The sequence below is a fragment of the Chelmon rostratus genome, chromosome 19 (genome assembly GCF_017976325.1).
Source record: "Chelmon rostratus isolate fCheRos1 chromosome 19, fCheRos1.pri, whole genome shotgun sequence".
NCBI classification, from domain to species: domain Eukaryota; kingdom Metazoa; phylum Chordata; class Actinopteri; order Chaetodontiformes; family Chaetodontidae; genus Chelmon; species Chelmon rostratus.
The window spans coordinates 758,308-782,693 of NC_055676.1; the positions used below are offsets into that span (position 1 = coordinate 758,308).

General features: G+C 40.9%; 1 protein-coding gene across 1 annotated transcript in view; it reads right to left on the reverse strand.

Annotated features, from left to right (window-relative positions):
* Positions 1-24,386, reverse strand: part of dcc (DCC netrin 1 receptor) — a 245,886-nt gene that overhangs the window by 76,870 nt on the left and 144,630 nt on the right. Inside the window, exons 11-12 of the mRNA XM_041960176.1 lie at positions 23,972-24,110; positions 17,758-17,807 (exon numbers count right to left, since the gene is read on the reverse strand). Coding sequence (XP_041816110.1) covers positions 17,758-17,807; positions 23,972-24,110 — 189 coding nt within the window. The remainder of the gene's footprint in view (positions 1-17,757; positions 17,808-23,971; positions 24,111-24,386) is intronic.

The window sequence follows — 24,386 nt, forward strand, 5'->3', positions numbered from 1 at the left end:
GTGAAGCCGTGGCCTCGTTCACAGCCTTCGAATAGGCAGAGAGTCTCTGTCTTTTTTAATTTTCCATGGGGAAAATGCAGGGAAGTCTGCAGAAAGATGATGAATATAACACTCATAATTACAAGTAGTGGTATTAATCAAAATGACATAATGAACAAAGACAACAATACTGATAACATAACTTAAATGATCGTAAAAATTAAATTTCATCTGCTATCTTTGGATTAGCCGTGCTAGCCTTGTCTGCATATGTGTATATGAATAATGTCTATGATGCGTTGGTGGCTAACTGGTTTTATATGAACTCATGGTAATGCTAGCCTCGGTTTGATTGTGTATTTTGGGTATTAAGAAAACACTGTGTAATGTAATTTATACTATATTTTGCACTTCATATAAGTCTGTGTCTCTTTGATAGAATGTGGACAATAATATTAAAATAATAATAATTGAATGATTCCCTGTGCCTTCCTGTTTCAAAAAAGGCATACCTGTTATTATTATTATTATTATTGTTGTTATTTACTCTTATTGACTGTTATCTGAGATAAAATGTCAAGAATTGATAACATATGCCAATACTATTATTTTCACTGCCTTACTGTGGTTAATGAAGTAAGACTGATATTGGTGGAATTGAATTGAGTGGCAGTTAAATTTTGCCGTCGTGTAGAGTGGCCAGTGTAATAACTGAGAGATGCCCTGTGCCTTTCTGTTTCAGAAAAAGGAGAGTAAAGAATAGAGTGCCACAGAACTCTGAGCCTGGTGTGTGCCTCTGTCTGTTACAATGCAGAGCAACTAGTTTCTGGGTCTGGGTAAAATTGTTCCAAACTGTCAGTTTGTCCTGAAGAGTTCATGGTGATGACCTGTTTTGGAAACCCAGTTATAAAAACTGGCTGTGTGATTTGGCCATCATTGTGTATACATTACCAAGAACCTCTCAGAGCTAAACCTCAAGCACCAGCAGGTTCTCAGCTCTCTGCTTTCAAATGTGAAATCATTTGAAGCAAAATTAAAGCTGTGGCAAGTGCAACTGGAAGAGGGTAACACTATGTATTTGTGTACCCTGCAAAATGAGAGCCTGCTATAACATCTGAATTTAATGGTGAGTGTGCAGAACTCCTTCGGGCACTTGGTGAGAGGTTTCAGGACATAAAAAGTGAAAAGGAGGAACTGAACGTACAGTCCCCTCCAAAAGTATTGGAACAGTGAGGCCAAATCCTCTGTTTTTGCTGTAGACTGAAAACATTTGGGTGTGACATCAAAAGATGAACATGAGACAAGAGACCAACATTTCAGCTTTTATTTGCAGGGATTTGCATCTGGATCTGATACACAACTTAGAAGATAGCATTACTTGTAACAGAACACCATATTTTTAGGTGAGCAAAATTATTGGAACACATAGACTAAAAATAGATTAAAGTGAATAAGACTTAATATTTAGTTGCAATAACTGCATCAAGCCTGTGACCCACCAAATATTTGCTTTCTTCTTTTGTGATTTCCAGGCTTTCACTGCAGCCTTGTTTTGGGTAGTTACTCTCTTCAGTCTCCTCTTTAGCAGGTAAAATGCATGTTCTATGGGGTTTAAGTCTGGAGATTGACTTGGCCAGTCTAAAACCTTCCACTTCTTGCCCCTGATGAGCTTGTTTGTTGTTTTGGCAGTGTGTTTTGGGTCATTATCTTGCTGCACGATGAAGGATCTCCCAATCAGTTTTTTTCTTTTCAATTGACAAGTAGACAAAATGTGTCTGTAGACTTCTGAGTTCATTTTGCTGCTGCCATCGTGTGCTACATCATCAGTGAAGATTAATGAGCCCGTCCCAGGAGAAGCTATGAAAGCCCAAGCCATGACATAACCTCCACTTTGTTTCACAGATGAGCTTGTATGTTTGGGATCATGAGCAGATCCTCTCTTTCTCCAAACTTTAGCCTTTCCATCACGTTGGCAAAGGTTAATCTTTGTTTCATTTTCATCTTGCTAAAGAGTGGTTTGCATCTTCTGGTGTAGCCTCTGTACTTTTGTTCCTGAAGTCTTCTGCAGCAGTAGATTGTGATACCTTCACTCCTGCCCTCTGGAGGTTGTTGCTGATGTCAGTAACAGTTGTTTCAGGGTCTTTATTTACAGCTCTCACAATGTTTCTGTCATCAACTGCTGCTGTATTCGTTGGTCTACCCGTTCGACGTCTGTTACTTAGTACACCAGTACTTTCTTTCTTCTTCAGGATATTCCAAATGGTTGTACTGGCTATGGCCAATGTTTGTGCAATGGCTTTGATTGATTTTCCATCTTCTCTTAGCTTCACAATTGCTTGTTTTTCACCCAAAGACAGCTCTCTGGTTTTCATGTTGGTAACACCTCTAACTATAAATGCAGTCTGCACAGGCAAAACCCAAATCTGAAACTGAGCGTAGACATTCAGCGCTATTTATTGTTTGAATAACCAATGTAATTGGACACAGCAGGGCAACAAACAGGGCAACAGACAGACAGGGCACACCTGTCAGTCACACGTTCTAATACTTTTGCTCACATGAAAAAATGGGTGGGTTAAAACAAAAGGTGCTATCTTCTTAGTTGTGCATCAGACCCATAAAGGAATTGGCCTCACTGTTCCAATGCTTTTAGAGGGGAGTGCACAGAGTTGTATTTTATTATTGTGTTACCAATTAATGTGTCTGACAACGTACAATATGACATCATTGAGCTACAAAGCATTTTAAGAACTGACTCTGTGGCACCCCCCACCCCCCCAGCAAGAGACCCAACCACAACAACTTTGCATATGCATAATATCGATCCTCAGGTGCTGCTTCATCATCAGTTACCCCACCACCACCCCCAAGGTACAGTGGCTGGGATAAGCCAGTCACAAGAGCAAACATCACAAAATTGCTTGTGGCTTGACGAGTTGATGCATACAACAAGACACCTTTATTGTGTGGGCCCACATAGAATAATAACAATGAATATGGGTGTTTGGATATGAGTCACGTGCCATCAGTGCGTATTGCCCTTTAAGTATAAACCCGATTCTGATGCTTCATAATTGGAACTCAATGTAGAGGATTCAAACTCAAAATGTGTGAAAAGGTCCTGAAAAGCCTATGGTCACAGTGTTTTCTATTCGTCAGGTCATCTGACAAAAGTGCAAAACCTGTTTTGGAACCTTCAAACTCATGGATCTGTTACTCAAAGTGGACTTCCTGGATCTGATCTGGATTTCACCTTATGCAAACCTGAAACTGCTACTACTTCCATCCTCCTGTGTGTTGCTGATGCAGGGCAGACAACTGCGTATTTCCCATAGAAGTATCGTCAGTATTATTGTATTTCCAGCTGTACTTTGAGTCTTTGTGCTGCTGAGCAGTTTGTCTGATCAATGGATGAAAAAGCTTTGAAGAAAAAAAACCTTAAAACTGAATCTGGAATTAGCTCAGTGGGTTTCTCTTTTTTTCTGTGTGCTGATCTGCAGTGTGAGAGCTGCATACTGAACACCTCATCCACCCTGTGACCTCCACACACACACACACACACACACACACACACACACACACACACACACACAGGACCATGAGCGTAAGCGCTCCCTGAATTCAATCTGTGATTGTTTGTTCATGTCCTCTGGGTGAGAGCTGCAACCATGGGACTGTGTGTGTGCGTGTGTCTGGTGTGTGTGTGTGTGCATGTGCTTATGTCCTCTGGGTAAAAGGAGCAATCACATGGAAGGCAGACTGTCTCTATTTGCTCTGCAATACAACATGCAGCACCATAGAGTGTCTGGTGTGTGTCTGATGTGTGTGTGTGTGTGTGTGTGTATTCAGCAAATAAACAGCTGTTAGGCTTTAGAACAATATATAAAAAATAGTCATAGAGGTGTGTTTGAGCAGTTGTTTCTCTGTGTACACTGAAGGAATTTTCAGATATGGTTTCTGGGTATGAAAGCCACAGTCTGTAATCCAATTCAATTAAAATGCCCAAAACTGACATTCAGACATAGTAGAAGCTGCTGTCACTGTCACATTGATCAGTACGTCTTTAATGTAGGGATTGACAGGAGATGACAAACAAATCACTTATTAATTTATTAAGTTTAATTGTGAAAGTTTCTTTACATTAGTAAAGTTCAGTTGGTCTGGTTGAAGAAAAAAAAAATATCCACAACAAGTAACAGTTATTTTCAACTGTTAGTTTTTTGATGAGTAGGTGAAAAAATAATGTCAGGAAATTTAAAATATGGCCATCACAAGTTTACAGAGCCATGCACACGTCTTTACGAAAAAAGGCTTGTTTTGTCAAAGCAGGGAGATTACTGCTGGGCTCAAACTTGCGACTTCCTGGTCACGGGACCCTCCCTGCTTTAATGAGAGCCTGGCTGTTGACTGCTCTGTCTAACTGGGAGATAAGGTGGGCGGAGCTTCAGGTGAAGTTGGAGTGATGTTTCATTCAGAGGAGAAGACAGTTCGAGGGTGAAACAGAGCTGATGAAGGACAACAAACTGATTATGGTCTGTTTAGTATATGAGGGCGTAATCATCACAATATCACAATGACTCCACACAAATCATCAGAGCCAGGGAATCTGAGATGATTAACAGTAATTATCTGCTGTTCAGCGACATCATCACAGATGGAGATGCAGAGAACAGCTGGTATTTCACGCTGTAAGAATAATGTAATGAATGAACGAAAGATGACTAGATGATGTGTGTGCAGATCAGAAGTGAAGTGACTGACTGACCGAATGGAGAAATGAATTAATGAATGATTAAATGAGAGACAGAATTGATCGATAAGTGTCTGACCAACCTAAGGAATATGTAACTTACTTGGTAAATCATTCAATTTTTTAGGGGAAGACTTGGGTTAAGTTTAGGGTAAGGCTAGGTTAATTTGAGGATTTTCCTAAGGCTTGGGCAGAGGATATGGTTATTCCTCGGGAAATGAATTGTCAATGTAATGTTCCCTGAGGTGATGGAAACATTACTGTGTGTGTGTGTGTGTGTGTGTTTGTAGCATGTATTTCCAATGTTGTGGGGACATAAATCTGTTTACATTGTGGGACTCGTCTTACTTGTGGGGACAAAATGCAGGTCCCCATAATGTAAATCATTCTAGAGGAAATGAATGTAAGTCCATGTAACGTAACCCAAAAATAATGGAAACCAGACTGTCTGTGTGTGTGTGTGTGTGTGTGTGTGTCTGTGTGTGTGTGTGTGTGTGTGGGTGGGTTAGGGTGGAGAAAATGTGAATCTCTCTGCTCTCATCAAGTTTCTGCTGTCAAACCAACTTTTCAGACAAACTGAGCTTTTCTGACATTTCTCCACTTTCCTCCAGTCAATGGAGCGTTACTGTCAGTATGTGTGTTGTTGAATGCTTGGTTGAGCCAGAATTTACAGTATGTCAGTTTGTGGGCTTTTTACCCAGAAATCTCCAGGGGGTCCAGCCAGGGTCACTGTCTCTGCTGTCAGTGTCAGGATCAAGAGTGGATTCTGGGAACATTCAGCACACTATAAACTTTTAGCCCGACTATGAGAACAGCTTTTGAAATTGTTCCTGTTGGAGCAATTAAATCTCCCAGTGAGGCTCTGCAGGAGTCAGATGTGTTACTCTGGAGAACCTGGAGACTCATTTCGCTGTTAATTAAAAGAACCAGCAGCGAAGGCTCGAGCTGCGTTCAGTGTGAAGTGTTGGGACATGAAATGAGGATTTAAAGAGTACATAATGAAAACTCTCAGTTAATGCAGGGCATTATTCATTCTGCTCTTCTCACATGTATTCGCTCTTGTTTCACACAGACACATTTTCACTCTCACATACATTCATTTTACTCTCAAGTGCACATACTTTCCCTCTCATATTGATGCATTTCCCACTCATATGCATTTGTTTTCACTGTTAACAAGAAATCCGAGCATTAAAATGATTTTGGAAGGATTTTGAAAAATGTCTAAATACTGTATCAAGGAGAGGGATCATGGAGACAGAAGGACATAACTTCGTGTCAAAACTGCATTTGAACTCTGGAAGTGACTGTGAAGTGCATTTTTACACAAGGTTGTGAAATTCTCAGCTGATCAACCATCCTTCAGCCATGGAAGACAAAAAAAACAAAAAACATACCTTATACAGAGACACAAAGGAACTTTTCCATTGGTTTAAACTGAATCAATGAACTAAATATGTTTTTCTCCAATCTGAAAGTTTATTCCAGAACAGAACTATCAGTGTATCATAGGATTTTATTTTTGACATTGTGATACAACATTCGTTTCACTGTCTGCAGAGTTATTCCAGGAAAGTTTCTGATCTATGAAGAGCCGCTGGATGTGACCTTTACTGTGTCAGACACAAGAAAACAGTTTCGATTTGAGTTTCAGCTGGTTTGAACTTTGACACACACACACACACACACACGCACGCACACACACGCACACACGCACACACACACACACACACACACACACACACACACACACACACACACACACACACTGCCTGAGTGTGTGAGCAGCCATTAAGCAGTGAACAGGGTGCAGGAGCAGGAGTTCAGCACAGTTTGTTTTCATGTGCAGTTTTTAGAGATTTGTATTTTTCTATAAAACCACTATGCTAGCTGCTAGAACTGCTCATCATTGCTTTAAACATTTTAGCACTGGTATCTCGGACAATTGAGGGTAAACAATCAGCAATATTAAGGCACACGTGACTTGACATGATTTCTCTGAATAACTGTAAAGAAATAATTTATCCTGCCTGCCGGCCTGCACAGTGAGAGGCGGTTGCTAGGCAGCGTACGTGTTTACTTTCAGAGACGCTGCGCAGTGAGAGCTGTGACAGGCAAGAGAATAATAGACAATAAAATATGTTTTAATCACTATTCTGAGTCACATTATTGAATGCTTCAGTAGTAAGCCGTGTTCTAAGCGGGATAATGTAGAGTGAGCAGGTTCCCCATGCTTCACATCAGGCTTCTATGTCATCCTGTCTGGGTTTATTTCTCAATAGGCCCCTGCTCAGTATACATTATCCCTTACTTAACATATTTAGCAACTTAGCCCAGTTTAATGTTCATACAGCAGACTTTTCAGTTAAATGAAGCCTGTGAGCTACTTCAGGCAGTCAGGTTGAGTCCGCTGATAATCCAGATGGGATATTCTCACAGCACAATACTTACTCTAACACATCTACTGCATGTAAGTTGTTATACAAATGATTGTGACATCAGTCTACTCGCCAAACATCTGTGGTGTACATATTCCACATTAACATGCAGACTATGGAATGATTAATCTGGCCATATTGCAGCAGAACTATGACTTGATGCCATCGTGGGACTCCCATCATCCTTCGCGTGCAAGCCAAGCACTGCTAAAAATAAACCTGACGAGAAATTTAGGATGAATGTGCCAATAACAAAAAAGGAATGGAGGATACTCCATCGACTTTTGGAGCTGATGCGTGGCAGCATTTCAGTTTTTCTGCTTCAAGTGCTGATAATTTTGAAAGTAAAATGACAAAAACTAAACAATTTGCAAATACTGCTGGACAATAATTAACAACATTATAATATATATATATATATATATATATACATACATATATATATATATATATATATATATATATATATATATATGAGAACCATTTGGCACATACCCACCCACAAAAACTCAAATCACAACAACATACTGTGATAAAAAGCTTCAGGTCTATGAAAACTGCACATGAAAACAAACTGTGCTGAACTCTTTTGTCTCCACTAACAGTCTTTTAGCACACTGCTCGCTCATGCTGTGTTTTTCTCAGTGTTTTTTCGTGTCTGTCGGCTTTAATCTGGTCAATCTCTGTGTCCACAAGTCGCTTGTGCCTTAATATTGCTTATTGTTAGCCCTCAATTGTCCGAGATACCAGTGCTAAAATGTTTAAAGCAATGATGAGCAGTTCTAGCAGCTAGCATAGTAGTTTGATAGAAAAATATAAATCTCTAAAAACTGCACATGAAAACAAACTGTGCTGAACTCCTGCTCCTGCACCCTGTTCACTGCTTAATGGCTACTCACACACTCAAGCAGTGTGTGTGTGTGTGTGTGTGTGTCAAAGTTCAAACCAGCTGAAACTCAAATCGAAACTGTTTTCTTGTGTCTGACACAGTAAAGGTCACATCCAGCGGCTCTTCATGGATCAGAAACTTTCCTGGAATAACTCTGCAGACAGTGAAACGAATGTTGTATCACAATGTCAAAAACTAGAAAATTCCCCCTGGGAAATTTTGAAAGGGACACGGGGTGTGTTGGAGCTGACAAAATTATCTACGTTTTAAAGTTTGAATGAAGTCTCTAGGACAAAGTATGGCCGAGCAGCGGACAATTGAAAAAGGCTGAAATTTGAGGAAATTTCCCCATTCATTTCTTATGGGAAATTTATCGCAGTTGTTTGCGTCTTACGTCGGCCTTCGATGGTCATAGCTCGAAAACCGTAAGAGATATCAAAATGTGCCGAGGGTCATTTTGAGCCGACAAAATTATCTACGTTTTAAAGTTTGAATGAAGTCTCTAGGAGAAACTATGGCGAAGCAGCGGACAATTGAAAAAGGCTGCAATGTGAGAAAACTGCAGATATCAGAGGTAGTCAGTCCCTGATTAATGAATTGCTCTCAGCTGTGTTTCTGTGGCTTTCTCCTTGTCTGTCTCTGTTGATCACCTCAGCTGTCTGTGTCTGCTTCTCTCCTCTGCTTCATGTCTCTGTTAACATGAATTAATGAATTGAATCAATAAACATGAATGGAGCTAATGCTAACGGAGCTAACAGAGCTAACACTAACGGAGCGAACAGCTAACGGTGCGAATAGAGCTAACGGCGCTAACGCTAACAGAGCTAACTGTGCTAACAGAGCTAACAGAGCTAACGGCGTTAACAAGGGGGCGGGGGGATGGGGTTTTCATTATGCATTTGTCTGTGTGTGTGTGTTTATGTATCTGTCGTTGTGTGTGACTGCGTATGTGTGTGTCTTCGTCTGTTTGTGTGTGTGTGTGTGTCTGCTTGAACGACACAAGCAGCCCAACCTGCTCCAACATGGAGATGTGTATAGTATATATGTGTCTGAATGTGTGTGTGTGTGTGTGTGCGTGTGTGCCTGTGTAACTTTTGCATTTGTGTGACTACTGTCTCAACCTCTTTGGCAAAGAGCTTTCTGAAGCTGAGTTTAACTGTTTGTTGGACGGAGATTGTTTTCAAACAATGCCCTTGTTTTGACAGAGCTCGTTAAGATAATCATTCTCAGGCTTGTTGTCCTGCAGATGTGTGTGCGTGGGTTATTGACCGGTGTGTGTGTAAATGACAGTTGCACCTGTTAAACTCTTCCCTTGAAAAGCGGCTTTTTCGCTGTCGGTTTCTTCCGAACAACTTGCGATTGTGTCAAAACCGTAGCTGCTATCAAAAAACCGATTACACTGTGAGATGCGGACAAGTCTGGGCCAGATGTACGTGTGTTTTATGTCCAGATATTCTTTAGAAAAATGACAAAATGGTCGACTTAAAAAGACTCTGCGACTCAGAGAACAGGAGTTTGTATTGTATGCAGTGAGATTTGGGTTCGGCGAACCTCCTGAACTAAATCCTCTGGTGAGAGAACCGTACCTCGTATCAGAGTGTACTATAGATCATCGGACTCCCGAGACCTTCCTGAGTCCGACCATCTCCTCGTTTTATTCCTGAGACAACAACTTTTCGTTTTATGGCGATCTAAAGACAGGAGGCATTTCTGCTTTACTCACAAAACAGCTCTGAATTTTTACATTGGAGTCAATGGGAGAGCAGAAGGGAGTTGGCTGCACACAAAGTCTCACTATTTAAATTCAGTACATCTCTCGGCTTTTTCGAGGACATCACATGAAAGAGGACAAGTTTGTCTACAAAAGATCCCAAAATTATGTGTCTCCTATTCACCGTTTGGATTTTACGGCAATTTTAGAAACACATTTCAGGCGATTTCTCACCGGCTGTCTCACTCTAACTTTTGAATTTATCCACTCTAGGGGGAGAAATTCTGAGCATTTTTGTGAGAAACTTGATGGTCTTCAGATGGTCGTAGCTCGAAAACCGTAAGAGATATCAAAAAATGTGCCGGTATTAATTTTGAGCTGACAAATTTATCTACGTTTTAAACTTTGAATGAAGTCTCTAGGACAAAGTATGGCCGAGCTGCGGACAATTGAAAAAGGCTGAAATTTGAGGAAATTTCCCCATTCATTTCTTATGGGAAATTTATCGCAGTTGTTCGCGTCTTACGTCGGCCTTCGATGGTCATAGCTCGAAAACCGTAAGATTTATCAAAATGTGCCGAGGGTCATTTGGAGCCGACAAAATTATCTACGTTTTAAAGTTTGAATGAAGTCTCTAGGACAAAGTATGGCCGAGCAGCGGACAATTGAAAAAGGCTGAAATTTGAGGAAATTTCCCCATTCATTTCTTATGGGAAATTTATCGCAGTTGTTTGCGTCTTACGTCGGCCTTCGATGGTCATAGCTCGAAAACCGTAAGAGATATCAAAATGTGCCGAGGGTCATTTTGAGCCGACAAAATTATCTACGTTTTAAAGTTTGAATGAAGTCTCTAGGAGAAACTATGGCGAAGCAGCGGACAATTGAAAAAGGCTGCAAATTGAGAAAACGGCAGATATCAGAGGTAGTCAGTCCCTGATTAATGAATTGCTCTCAGCTGTGTTTCTGTGGCTTTCTCCTTGTCTGTCTCTGTTGATCACCTCAGCTGTCTGTGTCTGCTTCTCTCCTCTGCTTCATGTCTCTGTTAACATGAATTAATGAACTGAATCAATAAACATGAATGGAGCTAATGCTAACGGAGCTAACAGAGCTAACACTAACTGAGCTAACAGCTAAAGGTGCGAATATAGCTAACGGCGCTAGCGCTAACAGAGCTAACTGTGCTAACAGAGCTAACAGAGCTAACGGCGTTAACAAGGGGGCGGGGGGATGGGGTTTTCATTATGCATTTGTCTGTGTGTGTGTGTTTATGTATCTGTCGTTGTGTGTGACTGCGTATGTGTGTGTCTTCGTCTGTTTGTGTGTGTGTGTCTGCTTGAACTACACAAGCAGCCCAACCAGCTCCTACATGGAGATGTGTCTGGTATATGTGTGTCTGAACGTGTGTGTGTGTGTGTGTTTGTTTGTGTGCGTGTGTAACTTCTGCCCCACCTGCTGATAATTACCTCTCTACCTCTCCCACTTTTTACCTGTTCCTGTTCAGTTTTGACGTGCTTGTTTTTAATCACTTTTTAGCTGTTGGTTAGCCCTGCTTGTGTGTGTGTTTGTGTGACTACTGTCTCAACCTTTTTGGCAAAGCGCTTGGTGAAGCTGAGTTTAACTGTTTGTTGGATGGAGATTGTTTTCAAACAATGCCCTTGTTTTGACTGAGCTCGTTAAGATAATCATTCTCAGGCTTGTTGTCCTGCAGATGTGTGTGCGTGGGTTATTGACCGGTGTGTGTGTAAATGACAGTTGCACCTGTTAAACTCCTCCCTTGAAAAGCGGCTTTTTCGCTGTCGGTTTCTTCCGAACAACTTGCGATTGTGTCAAAACCGTAGCTGCTATCAAAAAACCGATTACACTGTGAGATGCGGACAAGTCTGGGCCAGATGTACGTGTGTTTTATGTCCAGATATTCTTTAGAAAAATGACAAAATGGTCGACTTAAAAGACTCTGCGACTCAGAGAACAGGAGTTTGTATTGTATGCAGTGAGATTTGGGTTCGGCGAACCTCCCGAACTAAATCCTCTGGTGAGAGAACCGTACCTCGTATCAGAGTGTACTATAGATCATCGGACTCCCGAGAACTTCCTGAGTCCGGCCATCTCCTCGTTTTATTCCTGACACAACAACTTTTCGTTTTATGGCGATCTAAAGACAGGAGGCATTTCTGCTTTGCTCACAAAACAGCTCTGAATTTTAACATGGGACTTAATGGGAGAACAGGAGGGCGCTGGCTGCACAAAACGTCTCACTATTTAAATTCAGTAAGTCTCTCGGCTTTTTCGAGGACATCACACGAAAGAGGACAAGTTTGTCTACAAAATGAGCCCAAAATTATGCGTGTAGAGTGTAATTTGTGGCCGTAGCGACGAGAAAAAGAGAAGATTTTCAGATCGTTTTTAGACTCTGTGCCACTCTAGCACGCACTCTAGCACGAACATTCCGCGCAATACACACCCATTATAATCTCAAAATTTCCCGCCAAACGATCACTGTCATTGAACAGTGACTGATCAAAAACTATAGGACCAATCAAAATGTGGATGAACACACCAATAGACCAGACTTGGGTCTACATTTTAAAGTTGAAATGAAGTCTCTCGGTGAATGTATGCCTGAGCTACAGATGTTTGAAAAACTCCAATTTCAATCTTGTTTTTTTCACCGGTCCCATTCATTTCTTATGGGAAATTTATCGCAGTTTTTCGCGTCTTACGACGCGAAAAACTGCGATAAATTTGAGAAAAGTAATAGCACACCGATCCCGAACAATACGCACGTTTTGATATATAATTTGCGAGGGTTTTCTCAAAGCTGTGGGGCGAGTTTGAGGACGAAAACTTGGAGGAAGATGAAAAATAATAACTAGAAAATTCCCTCTGGGAAATTTTGAAAGGGACACGGGGTGTGTTCGAGCCGACAAAATTATCTACGTTTTAAAGTTTGAATGAAGTCTCTAGGACCAAGTATGCCCGAGCAGCGGACAATTGAAAAAGGCTGAAATTTGAGGAAATTTCCCCATTCATTTCTTATGGGAAATTTATCGCAGTTGTTTGCGTCTTACGTCGGCCTTCGATGGTCATAGCTCGAAAACCGTAAGAGATATCAAAATGTGCCGAGGGTCATTTTGAGCCGACAAAATTATCTACGTTTTAAAGTTTGAATGAAGTCTCTAGGAGAAACTATGGCGAAGCAGCGGACAATTGAAAAAGGCTGCAATGTGAGAAAACTGCAGATATCAGAGGTAGTCAGTCCCTGATTAATGAATTGCTCTCAGCTGTGTTTCTGTGGCTTTCTCCTTGTCTGTCTCTGTTGATCACCTCAGCTGTCTGTGTCTGCTTCTCTCCTCTGCTTCATGTCTCTGTTAACATGAATTAATGAACTGAATCAATAAACATGAATGGAGCTAATGCTAACGGAGCTAACAGAGCTAACACTAACTGAGCTAACAGCTAAAGGTGCGAATATAGCTAACGGCGCTAGCGCTAACAGAGCTAACTGTGCTAACAGAGCTAACAGAGCTAACGGAGTTAACAAGGGGGCGGGGGGATGGGGTTTTCATTATGCATTTGTCTGTGTGTGTGTGTTTATGTATCTGTCGTTGTGTGTGACTGCGTATGTGTGTGTCTTCGTCTGTTTGTGTGTGTGTGTCTGCTTGAACTACACAAGCAGCCCAACCTGCTCCTACATGGAGATGTGTCTGGTATATGTGTGTCTGAATGTGTGTGTGTGTGTGTGTTTGTTTGTGTGCGTGTGTAACTTCTGCCCCACCTGCTGATAATTACCTCTCTACCTCTCCCACTTTTTACCTGTTCCTGTTCAGTTTTGACGTGCTTGTTTTTAATCACTTTTTAGCTGTTGGTTAGCCCTGCTTGTGTGTGTGTTTGTGTGACTACTTTCTCAACCTTTTTGGCAAAGCGCTTGGTGAAGCTGAGTTTAACTGTTTGTTGGATGGAGATTGTTTTCAAACAATGCCCTTGTTTTGACTGAGCTCGTTAAGATAATCATTCTCAGGCTTGTTGTCCTGCAGATGTGTGTGCGTGGGTTATTGACCGGTGTGTGTGTAAATGACAGTTGCACCTGTTAAACTCCTCCCTTGAAAAGCGGCTTTTTCGCTGTCGGTTTCTTCCGAACAACTTGCGATTGTGTCAAAACCGTAGCTGCTATCAAAAAACCGATTACACTGTGAGATGCGGACAAGTCTGGGCCAGATGTACGTGTGTTTTATGTCCAGATATTCTTTAGAAAAATGACAAAATGGTCGACTTAAAAAGACTCTGCGACTCAGAGAACAGGAGTTTGTATTGTATGCAGTGAGATTTGGGTTCGGCGAACCTCCTGAACTAAATCCTCTGGTGAGAGAACCGTACCTCGTATCAGAGTGTACTATAGATCATCGGACTCCCGAGAACTTCCTGAGTCCGGCCATCTCCTCGTTTTATTCCTGACACAACAACTTTTCGTTTTATGGCGATCTAAAGACAGGAGGCATTTCTGCTTTGCTCACAAAACAGCTCTGAATTTTAACATGGGACTTAATGGGAGAACAGGAGGGCGCTGGCTGCACAAAACGTCTCACTATTTAAATTCAGTAAGTCTCTCAGCTTTTTCGAGGACATCACACGAAAGAGGACAAGTTTGTCTACAAAATGAGCCCAAAATTATGCGTGTAGAGTGTAATTTGTGGCCGTAGCGACGAGAAAAAGAGAAGATTTTCAGATCGTTTTTAGACTCTGTGCCACTCTAGCACGCACTCTAGCACGAACATTCCGCGCAATACACACCCATTATAATCTCAAAATTTCCCGCCAAACGATCACTGTCATTGAACAGTGACTGATCAAAAACTATAGGACCAATCAAAATGTGGATGAACACACCAATAGACCAGACTTGGGTCTACATTTTAAAGTTGAAATGAAGTCTCTCGGTGAATGTATGCCTGAGCTACAGATGTTTGAAAAACTCCAATTTCAATCTTGTTTTTTTCGCCCGTCCCATTCATTTCTTATGGGAAATTTATCGCAGTTTTTCGCGTCTTACGACGCGAAAAACCGCGATAAATTTGAGAAAAGTAATAGCACACCGATCCCGAACAATACGCACGTTTTGATATATAATTTGCGAGGGTTTTCTCAAAGCTGTGGGACGAGTTTGAGGACGAAAACTTGGAGGAAGATGAAAAATAATAAGAAGAAGAAGAAGAAGAAACGCGCGGGATAGTAATAAGTGACTCGGGGCTACGCCCCGAGTCACTGGCTCCTGCAGCTATTTCATAGCTGTAGGAGCCAGTGACTCGGGACGTTGCCCCGTGTCCCTAATAAGAAGAAGAAGAAGAAACGCGCGGGATAGTAATAAGTGACTCGGGGCTACGCCCCGAGTCACTGGCTCCTGCAGCTATGAAATAGCTGTAGGAGCCAGTGACTCGGGACGTTGCCCCGTGTCCCTAATAAAATCCTATGATACACTGATAGTTCTGTTCTGGTATTACATTTCAGGCAGGCCAAAGGAGCCTGCAAGAAGCATTTGGAGCCTTGCTTCGCAGTCAGAGAGCTAAAGAAATAACAAGATGCATCTGTGAATGTATATCCAAAGACTTAAGGCCATTTTCTGTGGTCAACAACGATGGTAAATGGTAAATGGACTGTATTTACATAGGGCTTTCCTAGTCTGCCAACCACTCAAAGCACTTTATAACATGAGCCTGCATTCACCCATTCACACATGCTAGCTAGGCCACCTGCTCATTACGAGCATTAACACACTCACACAGCCATGCACAGCATCGGGAGAAAGTTGGGGTTCAGTATCTTGCCCATGTAGAGGCCAGGGATCGAACCACCAACCATAAGTGGACGACTGTCTTTTTGAATGAGATCATCTCTCTCTGCCTCATGTCTTTCATGCTGCTGTTGTGCAAGAGGTCATGCTGCTCTCATTTCAATGTGAACTTCATGAATGTCAAGCATTCATATTAGGTTTTTTTTAGTCCTCTTGAGTAGCAGGCTATTGTCTGACTCCTCAGCCTAAGAGAAGAAAAGTCTCTTCCCCTGCCGCTCTCCTGCTCACACACAGCTCATCTGCTATTCCAGGATATTCAACACACTGGTTCCCACCCTACAGTGTGTGGCTAATTCCATCCAAGCTATCCACATATGCATGAGCATCCTCTATCATCACAGCTCTCCAGTCTGACCCCCTTGAACTCTACGCAGTTCAAATCTAACATACACATCTCCCAACCACTAATGTTCACATCTATCTGTTCTCTCTTCAGACTTCAGTGTTACGAATCACATTTCTAGTACTTATATGGAGGGGTGCCCCCCGCTGATCTGTGGCACAACAAAGTGCTCTACCCTGTTGAAAACATAAAGTCAGTCATCAACCAAGGTCTTTGCAGACCTCATCAAGCTCGTCATGATCATCAGACCTCAGCAGTTCATGCCATTGCTGACCCCATCACTAAACATCTGAAATCACCAACAACAAATGCAACCCAGATTTCACAGATGCCCCCTGTGGGCTGGGGAGATCCATGGCATTTCTCCTTAGTTACAGAGGAAGCAAGGCTCGCTGTAGGTGTTTCAGGAGTTTCATCAAAGCGGATGAAGATTATTTTTGTCTATATTTTTAGTAATGTTTGCTTCAGTTACCTGTTTTGTGTATGCCGTTACAGGATATGAACTCACACACTGACCTTCATGTGTCCTCCAATGATTGTGACAATTACTTTCTCTGCAGCACACACACACACACACACACACACACACACACACACACACACACACACACACACACACACACATGCATGCAAGCACGGAAACGACTGCTAATCTCAAACTTACAACTAAAATGGTAAATGGACTGTATTTGTGTAGCAGCAGTAGTCTGCCGACCACTCAAAGTGCTGTTTGTATACCTGGAACCATCAGCTGCAGAACTGCATCTTCTCATACAACACCAGAATCAAACAGTAACTGATTTTCTGTGGGTTTGAACACACAGCTGTTCCATAGTAAGACAGTGAGTTCACTTTCAGTGGAAAGGATGAATTTTCTGCTGACTTTTTTTTACTAGGTAAATCTCCAAACCCTATTTCCTATTTTTTCTGGATCATCAAAATAAATTCTCTGGTGTCAGCAAGATTATTTATAAGGGGCTGTTTTTTTTTTAACAGCCAGAGTGACAGCAGCTGATTTGATGTGATTGACTGTTCTTGTTGCGTGTCACCCCACATCCAGTGTAGGCTGTTTGCTACAACTGGCCAGTGGCTTTTGTTTGTTTGGCTGTTTTGGTTAGCGTCCATTGTAAATCTTTTATATACTTACAGTATGTACTCCATGTCTTCTGTTGTATTTTAATGGCTGCTGCAAGACCAATAAAATCGAGTTGATTTTACTTTTTTCTTTTCTTTTTGAACTTTTGAGCACCTGATGTAGAAATGTGTAAGTACATTATTACATTCATTAGCGATCAGCATTTCCTCTTTGCAGTGTACCCCAGTCTAAATAAATGCAATGGCAAATTAATGAGCCTGGACTGTAAACAAAGAAAAAGTAAATGATTTGGGAAAGTGTTTATATGTATAAAGACACACACACACACACACACACGCATCCATTTGTAGTTCACATCAATCAGTAAAAAGAGGCCAGATCACCAGAGAGCAACTGTTGACTGATGGCATTAACAGCAATCAGTCACTTTCAGGGGGAAATCAGCTGTAAATGTATATGTAGGTGATGGTTGGAATAACAAGCTCAGATTTTTTCAGTGTGACCACATAAAACATTAAAAAGTCTATCTTGAAATTTGAAAATATGTCCTGACATAATGGCAGCTTCCAGTTCATGGAGTTAATTTTTTTTTTTTTTTTTTTTTTACCACAACTAGAAGTGTCAAAGTGAGTGTTGTTGGTGGTGCAGGGTAGAGACGTGGACAGAGGGAGGAGGGAATTAATGTAAAAATAAAATGTACACTCACCCTGGACAGGACAACCTCGAGGGTGATGTTCTGAGGAGGAGCACTGGGTACTGTAGAGACAAACACAAAAACTCTATAACTGCTGTATATCAGTTTATTCATAAGTCAAGATAAAACCTGCTGTTCATGCAGACAACCCTGACTCAATAACCTTGCAATTGTGGAGACTACAGTATACTATGTGCAATTTAAGCTATTCACTTACTGTATATAATACTGTATATTATGTAAATGTTGCCTCAGTAGCCACTTTCCCATCTATTGTCAAGAGGATTTGAAGCGAGTTTTCTCGATGTCACAAAAAAGAAACAAAGAAGACAACGTGATAAATAAACTGGTTTGAGTGAATAAACTAGTTTCTTTAGAAGCTGGCGGTAGAAGCTGTTAGGCATGGCTATAATAGCATGAGTCGCCTTCGCCACCTGAAAGAAAACTGCAGAGGTCTGCAGGAATTTGTTTTGTTTGGCCAAGTTGTGGTTGTTCTTTAATATCAGCTCGTATTTCCCATGTTTTCACGTACCTGTTGTTGGTACTACCAGACATGATTAGTCATGTGAGTTGTGTTTGCTTTGTCAGAACTTACTCAGCAAAGGTGTTTCCATCTCCCATTAACATTAGCATTAGCACAAAAAAAATACCTCAAGCAACCATTAAAACGTTTTTGCCAAAGTTAAGGATTTTTTTTTTTCAAATTTTGTCATTTCCATCAGTTTTTTTCCAAACAATATTTAATACTGTGCATAAAAACACAGCCACTGACATGCTTTCTTCTGTTTTAGAAAATGAATTTTTCAGTTTCTCTCTAAATTCTTCAGGTTTCTGAAATCCTTCAGAGGAAACAATCTGCAAAGTAAATAAATAAAACTCTTTGTGAACATAACCTTAGTCGACAGTATGTTGTGCGTTTCTCTTCATGTGCCTGGGTAAGGCAATAATAAAAACAAATAAAAAAATCAAATATTACATATCAATATTTTTGGTTAACAATCACAATTTCCCATAAACTCAAGCCAATGTTATGGCTTGACAGACAAAGCAAGTCCATGGGCTAGTTAAGGAGTCTCTGTTACTTCTGTTGTGTGTAATAATGGTAGGAGAGAGAGGACTGAATGCAGCACAAATTGTATCTGAAAAATTAAAAAAATACAACAAAGTGTTGGAGAGACTGATGAAATAATCACTGAATGAGAGATTGCATTGACCTAAAAGATAGATAGATATATGCGAGTGGAACAAAGGCAAGCCCAGGCGTGACATCAGACTGACTTTGGATCACAGGAATAAAAGGAACAATTTGACATTGTGGGAAACACTCTTGTCAATAACACATGTGAAGATGGATTTCAGTTACATAAATAAATCAGACATGCATCCAGTTTTGTTGATGGCTAGACATTTCCCCCTATATCCAGTGTTCATGTTACAGCATCACCTGTAACGAGCACGTCATTACAGGTGGTGCTGTATTATTAGTGTTATTATGTATTATGGAAAAATAAATAGAAAGCTAACAATTGAGATGAAGGCAAAAAATAGGATGGGGGAAACAACATGAAGGTGGAGAATAAGACATACAAAGGTAAAAAAAATAAAGGAAAAGAAAATGAAGAACAGGATGTACAAGAACATGAAAGATAAGAGAAATAAAGCAAAGTTACAGAAAAAAAATGAAGACTGAGAAATAAAGATAACAATGATGCAGGACAACATGATAGAGACAAAAAAATGAAATGAAAACAAAGGAAATGGAACAGATGATATAAAGTTAAAAAAACGAAGGCAAAGAAGAAGAAAATGAACACCAGGAGGTACAAGACAAATAAGGAACTAAATTTAAAAAAAAAGATGAAGAAGAAACTATGTATGATGGAAGATGAAGGAGAAAAAAAAAACGCAGAGAACATGAAATATGAAAAATAAGAAAATGATGAAGACGAAGATAAAGTGAATGAATAGCAGGAGGAAGAGGATGAACAGGACGATGAAGAGGCAGCGGTTGTGTGGTTCATTGGTGTGAATCAGAGACAAAGTGTCATGTTCAAATTGAGAATCAAAGTGTTTTTTTTTAATGAACACTGCATCTGTCCAAGCAGACGCCTGATTAACTGTCAGCAGCTTATCTATTGATTCAGCTGTGTGTGTGTGTGTGTGTGTGTGTGTGTGTGTGTGTGTGTGTGGTGGATTCAATTAGCCCACAAGTCATTGTTATCATCGAGACGCAGCCAGAAGATTCACAATACAGCCTCCCTGCATTTGTGTGTGTGTGTGTGTGTGTGTGTGTGTGTGTGTGTGTGTGTTCTTTCAGATTATTTTTCATGTATTTATGGTGTGATTGCAGCTGGACAGATGCCTCCATTCTCTCTCACTGTCTGAGTGGAGGTTTAGTAACAACAGCTGTTGAGCACCAGTCAGCAGCTGAATGTTGAGGTCTGAGCTGAAGCTCCATTCTGGGGAGGAATTAAAGTCTGTGGTCCAAATCTGATCAACAGTTCAGCTCTGACCCTCATCAAAACATAAACTGCAGGGCATGAAGCTGTGAGCGCTTCCTGACTGATTGACAGGTCTTTACAACAATTAACAACTAGGGTTTTCTACAAGCACTAATTTTTGCGGGGCGGTGTATGACCTTTTAGTTTATGGTCACACCGAGGTTACCAGGTCTTCCCCTGAACTGGGGAGCTTTTCTTTTCAGAGACTGAATGTTAAATAAAACAAAAGGATTCATAGAGTGGAAGGTTTAAATATTAAAATTTCTAATATGAAGATTCAACGCTGAAATTGACAAAATATTACTGTAATTCTGGCTGTAAACATCCACAGCTATTCCAATGACTGTCTGTGTAGATGAATATTTGGTGAAACTCAACATGCAAACTAAGGCAAGATTAGATCCAATATTTCTTTTTATCTGATATCAAATATGCTGCTCTTGATCCATGTTGCGTGTGATAGGTTGTTCATTGCAAACCCCACCCCTTTCAAAGGTGGACTGGAGTTAACAGAAAATCATCAAAAGGAAATGCAAATAAAATCCATGTTTTTATCCACTATGGTGTTTTTCCCGCGCACAGATTTAAATACTGAAATGACAGTGGTCCTGTCTCTGTGTGTGTGTGTGTGTGTGTGTGTGTGTGTGTGGACTAGTGGATTAGTGTGTGAGGCTATGTGGCTAAAATGAAGCAGCTCCTTCCTCATCCCCTGCCTAATTAAAGACCCCTGAGTCCGCTAATGAAACTACTGACAGTGGGAGAGAGAGAAAGAGAGAGAGAGAAGGGATACAGTGTGTGTTGCAATTTATTGCCTTTTCTTCTCTCTCTCTCTCTCTCTCTCTCTCTCTCTCTCACACACACACTCACACGCACACGCACACAGTGGCAGGCTGCACCTGGTCCGGCAGTTCTCTGGTCTCAGCTGAATGGCTGCAGAGCTTCAAAGTGGGACCAGTTTAAGCCAGTCAAACTGCAGACTGCAGATATACTCAGTACGTTTAGTTCTGTGGACACTGTGTGTTTCAGTTCCAATTGCAAGTACTTTACAGCCAGCTAAGAGTCTTTCAGTTCTTGTTTGGGGGATTTCTCTTCCTTGCAAAAGGCTTCTAGTTCTGTCAGATTCTTGAGCCGTCTTGCATGCACTCCTCTTTTAAGGTCCAGCCTAAGATTTCAGTTTGTTACTTTTGTGTGTGTTACTGATTTGAGGAATTTCCTCTGAAAGGCTGTGTGGGCAACATCATACAATAACTAAAGACACTAATGCCAGAGATAAAAATGTTTTAATAATGAATTGATCTTGTTAGCAGAACTTAGATTGTATGAACATGATTATATTCAGTGAGAATATTCTAATTTTAACTTTTAGCATAAATTCCTCTTCGGATTTTCTTCCAAGGTTGAATCTCTTCCACTCTTTGAGTTTAGTTCTCATTCTTTTAATCTTTAAAGGTCCAAAGATATGCCACTGCACAGATACTTGCACTGTGACCCAGGCCCATAGCAATCACCTAGATCATGCCCTCAGTAATTTGGGAGACGTGTGTTTTTATGTGTAACTTTCAATTTTCTTTGAAATTGTATTTTGCAATGTAGATCTTAGCTCCCGCACTTTGTGTCAATGGTCTGATATAACATGATGTACAGTGGTACCAAAAAATTTAGGCACCCCTGGTCAAAATGTATGTTACTGTGAATAGTTGAGTAGAAGATGAACGGATCTCTAAAAGGCATAAAATTAAAGATGAAACATTCTTTTCAATATTTTAAGCAACATTTAAGTATTAATTTTGATTTGTATCATTTTAGAGTGGAAAAAATGAAAGGAGCACAATACAAAAGTTAGAGCACCCCAACAGATTCGAGCTGTCAGATAACTTTACCAAGGCCTTAATTAGCTCGTTGGGGATATGGCTTGATCACAGTCATCATTAGAAAAGGCCAAGTGATGCAAATTTCAAAGCTTTATAATTACTCTGACTCTTCAAACCTTGTCCCAAAAATCAATAGTCATGGGCTCCTCCATGCAGCTGCCTAGCACTCTGAAAATTCAAGTAATTGATGCCCACAAAGCATGAGAAGCCTCTAAGATGACAGCCAAACATTTTCAGGTAGCTGCTTCATCAGCTCATAATGTGATCAAGAAATGGCAGTTGACAGGAATGGTAGACGTCAATTTGAGGCCTGTAAGACCAAGAAAACTGCATCCCCATTTGACCTCAAAAGACCGTCAGGAAGATTTAGCAGACTCAGCGGTGGTTCACTGTTCTCCACCATGGAAAGGTCACCACAACATTCAGCATCAGAAGATTGCAAAGGAACATCTAAGGCATTTGTTTCTGATGTGTTTTGGACACAAGTCCTGTGGACTGATGGATTAAAATCTAACTTTTTGGCTGAAATGAGGAAAGGTATGTTTGGAGAAAAAAGGGTGCAGAATTTAATGTCTTTCACAAGCATGGGGCTGGATCATCATGCTTTGAGCTTGTGTTGCAGCCAGTGGTACTGTTCACTGATAGAGGTAAGAATGGATATACCAGCAAATTTTGGAATCAAACATCACACCATGTGTAAAAAATATTAAGATGACAAAAGGATGAGCTGAAACATAACTCTACAAATCTACAATCTCGAGAGGCGAGAGCTGAAGGTTTTGCCATGGCCCTCACAGTCCCCTGACCTAAAGATCATCAGAATATCTGAAAGAAGAGTGCATGCAAGATGGTCAAGAATCTGACAGAAGTGTTTTGCAAGATAAAATGGGCAAAAATCTTAGAACTGAAATACTCTTAGCTGGCTATAAAATACTTGCAAAAGGGTTACTGAGTACTGACTATGCAGGGTGCCCAAACTTTTGGTTCTTGCCCCTTTTCTTTGTTGTTTTTTTAAGAACTGTAAAAGATGGAAGAAAAAATTATTTTTGTTAAAATATGAAAGAAATGTGTCATCTTTAACTTAAGGTAATCTGTTGCTCACTTAGCTATTCCCAGTAAATGAAATGTTGACCATTTATAACAGGTAGAAAGGGCTGTGCTCCTTGGGGGAGCTCTCAAAGAATCCAAGCAGCAATGAGAATTCTGCTGACAGAACTATACCCCTGATAATTAACATGTACGAACAACAAATATCATTAAAGAAATAAAACAGGATGGTTTGGTGGAGGGAGCTGTGGCAGCAAACCGTGTTGGCTTTAGTGAACCAGCTGAGTAATACTGATGAGGTGGCAGGTGCTGTCAGCGCTGTGCACATGCATGAAAGTGATGGAACGTCACACACGTCACAGCGACACAGCTGCGAATGAGCCAGTGTGTGAGAAGCACATATGCTGATGCTACTCAGCCCTGACTTCAGTGCTCTGCCTGAGTCAGTAGCTGTTAGTGGTGGAGTTCCTCACAAGTGACTGAGAGCTCAAACACAGCACATTACTTCCTGGTTAAAAATCTATTATAAGCAGCAGAGAGTCACAGAAATTATTATGAGGCGATAATTGTTGCAAATTATAGCCTGCTGTGTGGCTAACCCTTTGTTAACAGTACTTGTTTAGGCTCATTTTGTACTGAACTCTGAATGAACCTTACGACTGAAATCCCATCAGTCAGTCAGTCAGTCAGTCAGTCGGTCAGTCAGTCAGTCGGTCAGTGCTGAATGTAACAGTGTAGTGTACTCATTTGCTGATGTATGTAAGGTACCACGGTGAATAAATGAGGAGATATCAAGGTAGAGCTCACCATCTGATTGGGTCGTGACACTGGTGGTCTCTGAGGCAGTGCCTCCTCCGTAGCGGTTGATTGCCAGAACTCGAACTGTGTACTCTGTGAACTTATTGAGTCCATCCATCTTGTAGCTGAGTCCAGTCACCTCGACACTCTGAACACAAACACAATTCATTTATGACCCTGTAAACCAGGCATGTCAAGCTGATTGCATAAAGGACTGTGTGGCTGCAGGTTTTCAACCAAGGAGGAGCACACCAGGCTGGAATCAATTAATCAGCTGATCTCCGTCTTCAGCTGATAACTAAGTGATGTTGATTGGTTGGCCTGGTGTGCACACGGCCCTTTGTGGAATCGGTTTGACATATGTGCTTTAAATGCTTGGCTGTCCCTCAGTTTGCTCTTCCTACATTTACAGGCATGAAGACAG